This window comes from Sphaerodactylus townsendi, linkage group LG04 (assembly GCF_021028975.2).
Source record: "Sphaerodactylus townsendi isolate TG3544 linkage group LG04, MPM_Stown_v2.3, whole genome shotgun sequence".
Taxonomy (NCBI): Eukaryota; Metazoa; Chordata; class Lepidosauria; order Squamata; family Sphaerodactylidae; genus Sphaerodactylus; species Sphaerodactylus townsendi.
Genome location: NC_059428.1, coordinates 148,579,498 through 148,591,522, shown reverse-complemented (window position 1 = coordinate 148,591,522; position 12,025 = coordinate 148,579,498). Strand labels below are relative to the sequence as shown.

Below are 12,025 nucleotides of genomic sequence, written 5' to 3'. Positions count from 1 at the left end.
GCCAGTGCCACCCGAAGTGGTGGGTAGCCAAGAGATGGTTGTTGCCCATGTTTGGCGTGATGGAGCAAATGGAAGGAGGCGGCCTCATTCAGACTCCACCCTTCCCTCTTTTTAGTAAATACACTGGAGTCTCTCGTGTTCTGAAAAGCTTTAACGTACTCCATAGGTGTGACTCGGGAAGGGTGTTGTGTTTGTTTAGGCAGAAGCAGAGGCCTCCGGTGAGCTGAGGCTCATTGCGGCAGGCTGACCTCTGCACCCCATTCTGGGAAACCTGCAGCGATGTCCAGGAAACGTTGTCAAGCACGGTCAGGCGAGCGTGACCTGCAGGCAGCGACTGGAAGCGAGCTGACTCATAGGGTGGAACGTGGTGGTTACACAAGGAAGGAGATGGTGGGAATCCACCTTGGGGGCTTGGAACCAGAGTGCTGGGTGCTGCACGTTCAGCTCTGGGCAAGGCCAATGGAGGAAGAGGCGAATCGGGGGGTTTGTCAGGTGGTCTTTGCCATAGAAGGAAAAAGCCGCCCTTCCACCGAATCCCATAAACACACCCCAACTGCTTGACTTCTCTGGGCTCACGTCTGTTACACTCCATCTCCCCTTTTATGCACCAGCTGTGCCCCTCAGGAAACCATCAGTTAAGCTGACCTGCCACTTAAGGCCTGGCACTGACCAAACCCTGCCCTTTCCCCATCATGGGCCCAGCTTTGTGGAACGGGTTCCCTCAAGAGCTTTTGAGGGACAATGGAATTCACTGCCTCGTAGAGTGGTGGAGTCTCCCTTCTCTGGAGGTTTTTAAAAAGAGGCTGGATGGCCATCTGTCAAGAGTGCTTTGATGGTGTGTTCCTGCATGGCACGGGGCTGGACTGGATGGCCCTCGAGGTCTCTTCCAACGCTATGATTCTGTGATTCTATGAGTCTGAATTGGCAGGAGTGGAACAGTAGAGATTTTGAGTTGATTTTACTTTGTTTTTTTGAGCTGAAAATGTTTTTAATTCTTACAGCCAAATTGTATTGAATCACAAGGAAAGGTAGGATACAAACGTGTTAATAAAGAAAAAAATAAGGGATTCTTTGGCAGGCAGGAGTCTGCAGGCTCAAGAAGAGAACGTTTAAGAGGAAAACTTGATTCGTCTGCACATAATTTATCTGACGTTCCTTTAACACAACACTTTTGAAGATATTGAAACTCATGTGTTCGAAGAGGCTGCAGGTGTTTCTGCAGGTACTCTTCCTGCAGAGCGGAATTCTGTGTTGGGGTTCCCCAGAGCTTGCTGGAAGGAGCCGGGGCTCGCGGCCTGCCACCCCCCTTCTCCGGTCTTCAGACACTCCAGTCAGACCTGTGTACAGCCTGCTCCAAGACTGAGACCATAGAGTTCCCATACAGCTCAAGGCATTGAGCCAAACTGTGCTTTGCAGGGGGAAGCAGCCCCGTTGCTGGCATTCTGGCATGCTGAGAAACTGCGTGTTGCTTCCGGTAACTGCAAGCTAAAAACTGAGCTGCTGCTATCGGCGGAAGGAGTCTAGGGAAAGTCACACTGCAGAACTGGACCGGGTGGGGGGGGGGGGGGGCATTCTCACCTCACAGGGTGTGTGTGTGTGTGTGTGTGTGTGTGTGTGTGTGTGTGTGTGTGTGTGTGTGTGTGCACTTTTATGGTTATTCTCCAGTGTAAAGCAGAGCCTGCCAGTCTCTTCCAATTTGACATTTATTTTATTTCATTTCCAAAGCTTGTCTCTCACCTTTCTCCCCTTACAACGGCTGCCAAGGTGGCTAACAGTTCAAAACATACATAAAATTACATTATAAAACACTTCGTGACTTTATGAAACACTATAAACTTTATTACGTTATAAAACATTATCAAGACCTCTCCCAAACATGCATCATCGTGGCGGTGGTGGAAAGTACCGTCATGGTGCAGCTGATTTTTGCCGACCCTGTAAGGTTTTCAAAACGAGAATTCAGAGGTGGTTTGCCGCTGCCTTCCAACCCCTGATTTGCGGTCTCTCTTCCAAATACTAAGGGCCAATCCTGCATGGTGTAGCTCGGATAAGAGCAGGGGGACCCTAATCTGCAGAACCGGGTTTGATTCCTCACTCTTCCACCTGAGCGGTGGACTCTTAACTGGTGAACCAGATTTTTTTTCTGCGCTCCTACATCTTTTCTGCTGGGTGACCTTGGGCCAGTCATAGTTCTCTCAGGACTCTCTCAGCCTCACCTACCTCAAAATGTATCTGTTGTGGGGAGAGGAACGGAAATGAGTTTGTCGGCTGCTTTGAGTCTCCTTATGGGACAGAAGGTCTGCTGATGGTGGTATGAATCCAAACTCATCTTAACTTACAAGATCAAGCTCGCCTTGACTTTCCAGGTCAGGACACATAATCATTAAACCAATTTTAAAAGGAGATAAAAACAGAGTCAAGGTACCTAAGACATAGGTTAAATACATAACAAAGCATAAAAACATTGGTTAGGAAGGAGGGAAGGAAGGAAGACCAGGCAACGGGTTTCTCCAGCATCTTTTCACCTTGCACGGGCCTCCTTCATGGATCCTTGTCCTGGAAATGTGGTTCGTGGACCACTGGTTGCCCTTTTCTCTACTCGTGGCTTGAGCCAAGTTTGACGTAGAATGTGAGTCACTGGTGACTCTGAGAGCAAGCAGGCAGAGTGGGTCTGGGCCGTGCCCCCTGCATGGCCCTTCTGGTCACAGTGCTGCACTTCTGGAGGATTTCTTGGGCCGAGGGTCGTGGGGGCACCCTTGGGCCATCAGGCACACACTCAGAATCAGAACAGAGCGAATTATCTGCACAGACAAACGGGTCCTCTCCAAAGCCGGAGTCGCTGCGCTGCTTGCTGTCAAGAAGAGGTCTGTCTTGGGCCCCTGCGGCAGGTCGGGGGATGTTCCCCAAGCTCTGGGCCTCCGTCTTCTGGGACCAATACAATCCCTGCTCACTCACGTTTCCCGAGCTATCAGACAAGTTGTCGCGGTCAAAGGCCGAAGCAGCAGCGCCTGCGGTGGCTGCGGCCCCACTGAGAGACCGAGACCTCATTCGGCTGAGAGGACTGTCTTCCCCTCCCTCCATGTCGTTGGTCAAGTGAGACTGAGTTGCATCCAGGTGGCTGCCTTTCTGCTGGTCGGAGGTTTTCCTTCGGGAGAGGGTGGTGACTTCGGAGAGGTTTGGAGTGGAGATGCACAGGCTGCTGCTGGCCAGAGTAAGGAATTTACTGTGTGGGTTTTTGTACGGCCGGAGGAACATGGAGGGGATGTACCCAGCGCTTCCGTTATACCTAAAAGACAGAGATTGCAGGAGTGAAAAAGATGCCACCTGAAGGCCAAAGAAGATCTACAGCTAGCGGGGTTTGCTGGATCTGTGCTGTTGTGTGCTAAGGATCCCATCTACCCCTCCAGCATGGTGTAGTTGTTAAGAGCAGGTGGATTCTAATCTGGAGAACCAGGTTTGATTCCCCGCTCTGCTGCTTGAGCTGTGGAGGCTTATCTGGTGAACCAGATGTGTTTCCGCACTCCTACATTCCTGCTGGGTGACCATGGGCTAATCACAGTTCTCTCCAAACTCTCTCAGCCCCACCTACCTCACAAGGTGTCTGTTGTAGGGCGAGGAAGGGAAAGGAGCTTGTAAGCTACCTTACAGGAAAGAAATCTCCTGGGGTATAAATCCAAAATTCTTCTTCTTTTCTCCAGCTGCTTTCCCCTTTGCTGATCCAGGCCAGAGAGTGAAACTCCTACCTGGAGGATAATTTTGTGTGCGCCCCCCCCCCCCCCCGCAATGCAGGAAGTAATTCTGGTGCATTCAAACAGCACTTCAGAACAGCATATGCTGTCATAGTTTGGGGGTGAAAATAATTACCCCAGTCCTGCGCCAAGACAAAACTAAGTTTTGAAGGGTATGCGTAATAATGCCAGTGCCCCACTGGCTAGCAGTGAGATGATTTCCCTGGGCATGTTTTGCAGGCAGCCTCTCTAGAGCCTCCTCCCACAAAAGGCAGCTGGAGATTGGAGGGAAAACGAAATTTACTGTAGGAGCAGGTTAATTCCAGCCCTGCTGTGCATTGAATTCATGTGATCTAGTGGAGTAGTTTAAAACAGCGGCCTCTTTGACAACTGGTGAACAGCTGATCCGATGTTCAGGTCTGTCTTGTTCCCTTTTGTATTAACGCAGCTGGCGTGCTAGGAAAAAGCCAGTGGGCCAAAGTTTTAGATCTACCTCCTTCCCCTGCTTACCAGACAAGCCACCAGCCGTTGTCCGATTTCTCCAGCACTTCCACGACGACCCCGATGTTGACAGAGTGTTCATCCTGATTCTTTGCTTTGTAGGAGCGAGTGATGTAATACAGCAGCTCTAAAAGAAAAAGAGAGAGGGGAAACTTTAGCTACAGCAGCGGTTCTCAACCTGGGGGTTGCGACCCCTTCGGGGGTCGAACTATCCTTTCACAGGGGTCGCCTAAGACCATCAGAAAACGGTCTTTTTATATTTGATATATACCAATTTTATGATTGGGGGTCACCACAACGTGAGGAACTGTATTAAAGGGTCGCGGCATTAGGAAGGTTGAGAACCACTGAGCTAGTGTGGCTCAGTTCTCAGGTCTCCCAACACATAAGCAAGAAATTATAACCCATACTGGGGAATCGCAGTAGCCCATCTTGTCTCAGAGACTGTTTCCGCACGACCATGCTGGGGGACTGTTCACCCCCCACCCCAGGGACTGTTCGCACAAAGGGTCCCGGAAACTACTGGGAAGACGGCGCTGTGCTGTCGCCTGGTCGACTCACCTTCCCTGCGACCGTCTGGTGCATCGCCGAGGCCTGGGGACACGCCCCCCTGCCCTGCGCGACCGCACCAGAGTCACAGGGTGGGGGGGGCGTGTCCCCAGGCCTCGGCGACGCGCCGGACGGTCGCAGGGAAGGTAAGTCGAGTGGGACAGGGGGGAGGGATGGCGCCTTCCAGCCGCTGCCGTGCCGCTGTTTCCCAAAAACTGGGGAGGAGTGAGGGTGGCACGGCTGCAAAGCAGCTGCGCCCCCCCATGCGAACAGCTCCCTGGGGACGGCGTTTTTGCCGTCCCCAGGGCACTGTTTTTGGCCCGTGCGGAAAGGGCCAGAGTCTACTCAGGCGGGATGTGGTTTTCCAGGGTTTTCCAGGTCCCCTTAGTCTTTCTATGGGTTGAACATCCGTTCCCAACGAACATACTCTGTTGAGCTGTGGTGTTTCTCTGGCTCCTTCCGCACATGCAGAATAATGCATTTTCAATCCACTTTCACAATTGTTTGCAAGTGGGTTTTGCTATTCTGCACAGCTGCAAAGTGCACTGAAAGTGGATTGAAAATGCACTATTCTTAATGTGCGGAAGGGGCCTCGGACTGGCTAAGCAGGGGCTGCGGACGAAATGCAAATTTCATCAAGGGTTTCCAACTGTCCCTCTCTGCACAAGGCAACATCAGACATTTCTCTGTGTAAAAGAGTCAGATTGGGTAGAGCTACCTTCCTCGTTGGCTTCTCTGGCAATCGATGTCTGCTCGGTCTCCTCCAGGTATGGAGCTGGGAACCAGGCAATTTGCTTCTTGTCATTTTCCACGAGCCACCATCCTGCAAAAAAAGAAAATGGATTAAGTTACCACCAGGAAGCTCTTTTCTCTCTCTTCACTCTCAGCTAGGACTCTGTTTCTAAGAATATGCCAGAGGGCACTCTGCACATGCCCATAGGTACTGATTGTTTCAGATGTCCATGACATTCAAAAGTGGTTCAGAAGGTCCACTCCGAACAGTGTGCATGCCACTGGTGAACAGTAAGTAAACCCATTTAGTATTTATATGCTTTTGAAGTGTTCAAAGCTTTTAACCTGCACCTTTCCAATACTACCTGAGCATGCTTCATATTGCAGATTTGGGGTGGCTACTAGGTGGATGAGAATGCTAAAACCGCCTTGTGAATGTGGAAGTAAAATAAACCAGAGTGAACATAAGAACATAAGAACTAGCCTGCTGGATCAGACCAGAGTACATCTAGTCCAGCACTCTGCTACTTGCAGTGGCCCACCAGGTGCCTTTGGGAGCTCACATGCAGGAGGTGAAAGCAATGGCCTTCTGCGGCTGTTGCTCCCGAGCACCTGGTCTGTTAAGGCATTTGCAATCTCAGATCAAAGAGGATCAAGATTGGTAGCCATAAATCGACTTCTCCTCCATAAATCTGTCCAAGCCCCCTTTAAAGCTATCCAGGTTAGTGGCCATCACCACCTCCTGTGGCAGCATATTCCAAACACCAATCACACGTTGCATGAAGAAATGTTTCCTTTTATTAGTTCTAATTCTTCCCCCCAGCATTTTCAATGAATGCCCCCTGGTTCTAGTATTGTGAGAAAGAGAGAAAAATTTCTCTCTGTCAACATTTTCTACCCCATGCATAATTTTATAGACTTCAATCATATCCTCCCTCAGACGTCTCCTCTCCAAACTAAAGAGTCCCAAACGCTGCAGCCTCTCCTCGTAAGGAAGGTGCTCCAGTCCCCCAATCATCCTCGTTGCCCTTCTCTGCCCTTTTTCTATCTCTTCAATATCCTTTTTGAGATGTGGCCACCAGAAGTGAACACAGTACTCCAAGTGTGGTCGCACCACGGCTTTATATAAGGGCATGACAATCTTTGCAGTTTTATTCTCAATTCCTTTCCTAATGATCCCCAGCATAGAGTTTGCCTTTTTCACAGCTGCCGTGCATTGAGTTGACATTCCCATGGAACTATCAACTAAGACGCCCAAATCCCTTTCCTGGCCTGTGACTGATAGCACTGACCCCTGTAGCGTGTATGTGAAGTTTGGATTTTTTGCCCCTATGTGCATCACTTTGGAGAAATATTACAATGGTGAAGTCATGAAGGCCGGGGCGGGGGGGGGGCGGGGGGGGGGCGCTGTGGGCGCTGTGCTGTGAACTGCAAAAAGAGTGACTTTGAAACAAGAACTAACTGGTCTGCATCGACCCACCCCAGCTGCAGAAAAAAAACCCCAAGAAGTCAGTTTCACTAGCAAATTCCATGTTTAAGTTCTGGTTGCACATTCTTATCTGTGGGACTGTAAATGCAATTGAGAAAGGTAATGCCCCTCACCCCAAGAATCTGCTTTGCTGTCTCTTGCAATCGTATGATCAAGAATTTGACACCTTTGGGAATTATTTTTAGTTTCTTTCTTCCACATGAGTTTGTGGCATACTCAACTCAAGGAGTGCCTGGTTCACAAGCTGTGTAAATTTTAAAAAGTTGGAGATCTTGTTCCAGCTGTAAAACGCAGATTGCACCCTTAACTTCAACCTCGGTTTCGTTTTGCTAAGTTTAAAGGAGAAAAAGACTTGAAAAACAACAACATACATTCCTCTGAAGATGCCAGCCGCAGATGCGGGTGAAACGTCAGGAGAGAATGTGACTGGAACACAGCCACGCAACCCGGAAAACCCACAACACCCTACACATTTTGAATATTGATTGCAAAATAAGGGAGCCCTATTCTAAACAGCAAAACCGAAGATGGGTGAAGGGTTAAACTTCCTCTCGCTTCCCCGCATGAATCCTGAGGCAAATTGAAGCAGCATGCATTTACCGTGGACAAAATAAGAGGTGTTAAGCTTTTTTAAAAAATAAATAAATCTCAGCCACTGTAGCCGCTCTTCCCAGCCTGATGGGTTCCTGCAATCTGTGTCTGATTGCCTCAGAGTTTCATACCTGTGCCGTCCTTCATGAGCACTTCGAGCATTTCCCCCTTGGAGACTTGAAAGGGCCTGTTCTTTGTGTCTTTGGTTTCAAAGGCTTCAATGCATCTGTAGCTCTGGGAGATAACCGGCTGCGTGATCGTTGGGTTGGATGTCTTGGGTGTCTCCTCTTTTCTCTCTCCCATTTCAGAAGGCAAGATTATGATGCTGGGGGAAAAAGATGATGAAATAAACATGGGATTTTGCCTTAAAAAACTGCCCCCTCCCTTTGAAGCCTGCCTTTTCAGTCATTAGCTATATGGTGGGGGGTCTTCTGGAAGCTCACGAAAACCTGCCGAGTCTCACAACAGTCAGAGACCAATAACTTTTCTGTCAGGGAAATTGTTTTTGGGATGACATTCGGAGGGCTCTATAAAGGCATCATGTGGCTGACCTGAGCTGGAATACTAGCAAGACAAGTCTCATCCTGCCAGTGTTGAATCATTTTAGATCATTCCTATAATGGTTTTTTAAGATCACTTCTTCCCTCCAGAGCCAGTGTGGTGTAGTGGTTAAGAGCAGGTGCCCTGTAATCTGGAGAACTGGGTTTGATTCTCCACTCTGCCACATGAACTGTGGAGGCTTATCTGGGGAACCAGATTAGCTTGTGCACTCCCACACTCTAGCTGGGAGATCTTGGGCTAGTCACAGCTTTTCAGAGCTCTCTCAGCCCCACCTACCTCACATGGTGTTTGTTGTGGGGGGGGGGGGAGGGAAAGGAGATTGTAATCCCCTTTGAGTCTCCTTGCAGGAGAGAATGTGGGGGTTATAAATCCAAACTCTTCTTCTTTTTCCCACAGTCTGAAGGAAGAAATGCTCTGTTTCCACCTGAACAGGAACAGTCTTTCTGGAAACTGAGCCCGGTGAGTGGGTCCAGGTAGCTTGGCTGCTGGTTGCAATTTTTCCAAAGGCAGCCCAAAGCTCTCTGCATGTTCTCAGAGGATCTCCTTATTATCACTACATGGGGTTGAGCTTGAGGCAAAGCAATTTAGCAACTGAGAAATCACAGAAGAGCAAGGAAAGCCTGTGCTAGATTGGAAGCCGTCACACCGTCCTGCCTTCTCACCACGCAACACTTCCAACATTGTGTCAAACATTCAGCTCAGAGGGCTGAACTGGATTTAAAGCAGGGTCAAAATAGAATCAGAAACTATCTCAAAGCAGGGTTGTAAACCTTGACTTCTGCAGAGGGGAATTTTATGTGCTGTCTGTGCAGTTTATGGAAGTTAAAGTTCCCAACCATGGTTTTCCAAGCATTACATCTGGCAGAGACTGAACTGAGCTTAGGGAGCATTTCCCGCCGGTCCTTTTAAAATATATATGTTTGTAAATATTAGTACCTGTTTTCTGGAAAAGAAGGGTCCAGGTCTCGACTCTGTGCTTCAAAGAAACGGGTCACGTCTTCCCCCTGGGAGATTTTGGCCTTTGCTTTCAGGACTTCCGTGCAGTACACCTCGAGCAGTCTCAGTCTGCCCATGCTTCTGCCCAGATTTCTGTCCTTCCTGAGCCTCAAATGTGCAGCTGTGAAGGGATCAGAGGAGGAAGAAAGATCAAGAAATTGCCACCATTCGGAAGAAATACCTGCCCCGAGCCCGAAACATCACTTTCTGTTCTTGCAGGACTGTTTGGGGGGCTGGATAAGGTTTGTTTTTGTACAGTGCTGCTGTGATTCAAATCACAACAAAATCTGAGTAGTTTGCTAGCAATTCCTTCTTATCAGGCTGCATGTTGGGGGGGGGGGGGTTGAGGAGAAACATTAAAACACTGGTGTGGGGTTTGCTGTCCAGCCAAAGTTTTGTAGACTGTAACAGTTTTTAAGATGGCATGCTAGGGACTTGATGGCAGAGTTCATTAAGTAAGACTGTGCAGAGTCCCAAAAAGAGCTCAGGTTGCGCTAGATGTGTCTGAAAATACAAATTCAAATCTGCCTCTAGCATTAATCGTAACAACATTAAAGTTTTAAAGTTGCTTATGTTCATCCCTTACCCTTGTGGCTTCTTTCCTCCTCCAATTCCCTCTTCCCACCCATGATTTCCCCACGTTGTGAGACCGCAAGGCTCTAGGGTCTGGGTATTCCATTATTGTGCAAAGCTTTAGGAGGATTGCTAGGAATCCTCAGTGTAGCAAACATCCAGTTTCGTTCTTATCCAGTTCAATTATCAAAATCCATCCCTCACCCTTCTTTTACCTTGAAACTTTGGGATGGTGCGGTCAGATTTTTTCAGGAGGCCGCTTTCGATGGGGAATTTTTTCTTCAGTTCTTTCTACACCATTGGGAAACAAGCAAGGGCAAAATTAGTGGAGTCACTCAGGCAAAGAGAAGTAATTGCTCATGAAAAGGAACAATAACCCAAAGGCCAGCAAACAAACAACAATGCCTCTTGGTTCAGAAGCAAACTTACGTGGAGTTTCTTAAACTCTTCGAATGTCCTGTAGATGAGGATATTATTGTGATCTGACCAGGACACAGAGAGCATATAGATCTGGAAAAATTGAACAGAATGCAAAACCAATTTTAATATTAGAATGATCTGTCCACGGACTACCCAGAGTTGGGTCCGCTTAGTTTCCACTAATAGATGGGGTGAGGACACTGGGACAGGAGGGCCACATATGGGCTGGTGTGTAGCAGCCCCCGGTCATTAAAAAAAAAGGAGAGCCCAAATGCATCTTATGTATGTATTTTACGCACAAAATAACGAAGTTGGCAAGGGGCACAATTGTTGAAAAGCTGAGTGCATCCTTTGAGGGAATGCTGCATTTTGCTGTGCTGATATTTTTATGTCCTTAATGTCAAATTGACAGATTCATGTATTTTATACACTTTCTACAAAAAAAACTGCTTGTGGAGGTACCCAGGAGTCCTTTTTTCCTTGACTTTCCACCCCCCTCCCCCAGCAATTAGTCAGGAGGATGAGATTTTGGCCGGGCTAATAGCAAAATCCTGGCCTCATACAGCAGTTGTAGATTTGATTGACTTCAGATTTGGCAATGAATCACAGACAAATCCTCGATTCTTGCAGGAACCTGAGACAAAAACATTGTTCAAACTGCCCCATACAATTTCCACAGAACCTGAGACATTTCTGGCTTGTAAGGCCTTAGATCTGAACTGAACTCTGATTTTTAAAATGTATACAAGGCACGTCGGGGTCGATCTTAAATTAGACGTACAGCAATATGATGTGAAAGAATTAAGATGGAAGTTTATTTCCTATTAAAATATTATGTTGGCTTATTCAGTCTTGTTACAGCTTTAATTTGGTTTTTTGTATGAATTATAAATGCTAGGGTTGTAACTATGTAGTGTAAAATGCCTGAAAGTTCCTGGGTGCAGCTGTCAGTGAACAGAAGAAGCAAAAAGCACAATAGTAGAAGTTACATACCTTTTGATTTCCATGCTTCAGCAAACCGAGTCCTTTCACCTCCATGGGAAATCTGTTAGCGCTCATCTTTTCCTGTGGTGCTTGCAGGTGTCTTTTCAAAATCTGTTTGAAGCACCTGCCTCCTGCAGGCTAAGAATTTAAGAGCTCAGAGGGGGGAGGAGTCCGGCTTTCCCCAGGGACACCGGCTTGCCTGAGAATTAGCACTTTGTTTCCTCTTACTCTTAGTAACAGGGCAAGATCCAGAAGTTCCCCACCAAAAGAAGGTTGTTCTCTGTTGGAAGGAAACTTCCTCGATCTTTTTGAGCCTGTGGATGCCTTTTGGATTTTTAAAACAGGGTGTGAGCGTAAGCACAAAATGGCTACACACACATTCAAGTGCAGGGGAGAAAGGGGGTAATTTAAAAAATACACTGGGAAAGATATGTGAGGGATAATAAAATCAACACAGGCAATTGATGCTGAAACAAGGGCTATTTTTATCTGCACAGCCTATCTGAACCAGATCTCCAGATTAGAAGCCTTGCTTGACAACAGCAACTACTGTCTATGAAAATTTGGTGGGTGCCATGGGCAGCACATTTAGTACCCTTGTCTTTGAGACATTCTCTCACTATTGTGAGAAGGCAGTCCTAGGGACCCCCCCCCCACTGTGATTTTCTCAACTCAAACATATCCAAACACCAGACATAGCCTTGCTGAACGTGCGCCTTAGCATTTCCAAAAATACAAATATGAGAAAAGAACCCAAAAGGGATGCCTTCAAGGGATTATGCCAGAGGTTTATGAGTGGGACTGTATCAGCACATCCCAGAATGTATTCCCTTGTCTTAACTGGGGCTTCAATTTTGGGCATCTTCCCAGCACTCCCTGGTTCCCCTAATCCAGACACTGC

General features: G+C 47.8%; 1 protein-coding gene across 1 annotated transcript; it reads right to left on the bottom strand.

Annotated features, from left to right (window-relative positions):
* Positions 1-2,219: 2,219 nt before the first annotated feature.
* NOXO1 (NADPH oxidase organizer 1) lies at positions 2,220-11,227 on the bottom strand. The gene is made up of 8 exons (XM_048495362.1): positions 11,134-11,227; positions 10,150-10,230; positions 9,936-10,011; positions 9,088-9,268; positions 7,722-7,915; positions 5,497-5,601; positions 4,239-4,356; positions 2,220-3,286 (listed from the first exon to the last, which is right to left on the bottom strand). The coding sequence occupies exons 1-8, from the start codon at positions 11,197-11,199 to the stop codon at positions 2,635-2,637; spliced, it is 1,473 nt and encodes a 490-aa protein (XP_048351319.1). The 5' UTR covers positions 11,200-11,227; the 3' UTR covers positions 2,220-2,634.
* Positions 11,228-12,025: the final 798 nt, after the last annotated feature.

What these genes read in the sequence shown, in the direction of transcription:
- NOXO1 (XM_048495362.1), bottom strand. Translation starts at nt 11,199, where the DNA reads ATGAGCGCTAACAGATTTCCCATGGAGGTGAAAGGACTCGGTTTGCTG. An exon ending in AAGAGTTTAAGAAACTCCAC is followed by an intron (nt 10,012 to 10,149) that starts GTAAGTTTGCTT and finishes CCAATGGTGTAG; the next exon opens with AAAGAACTGAAGAAAAAATT. An exon ending in CAGAGAAGCCAACGAGGAAG is followed by an intron (nt 4,357 to 5,496) that starts GTAGCTCTACCC and finishes TTTTTCTTTTAG; the next exon opens with AGCTGCTGTATTACATCACT.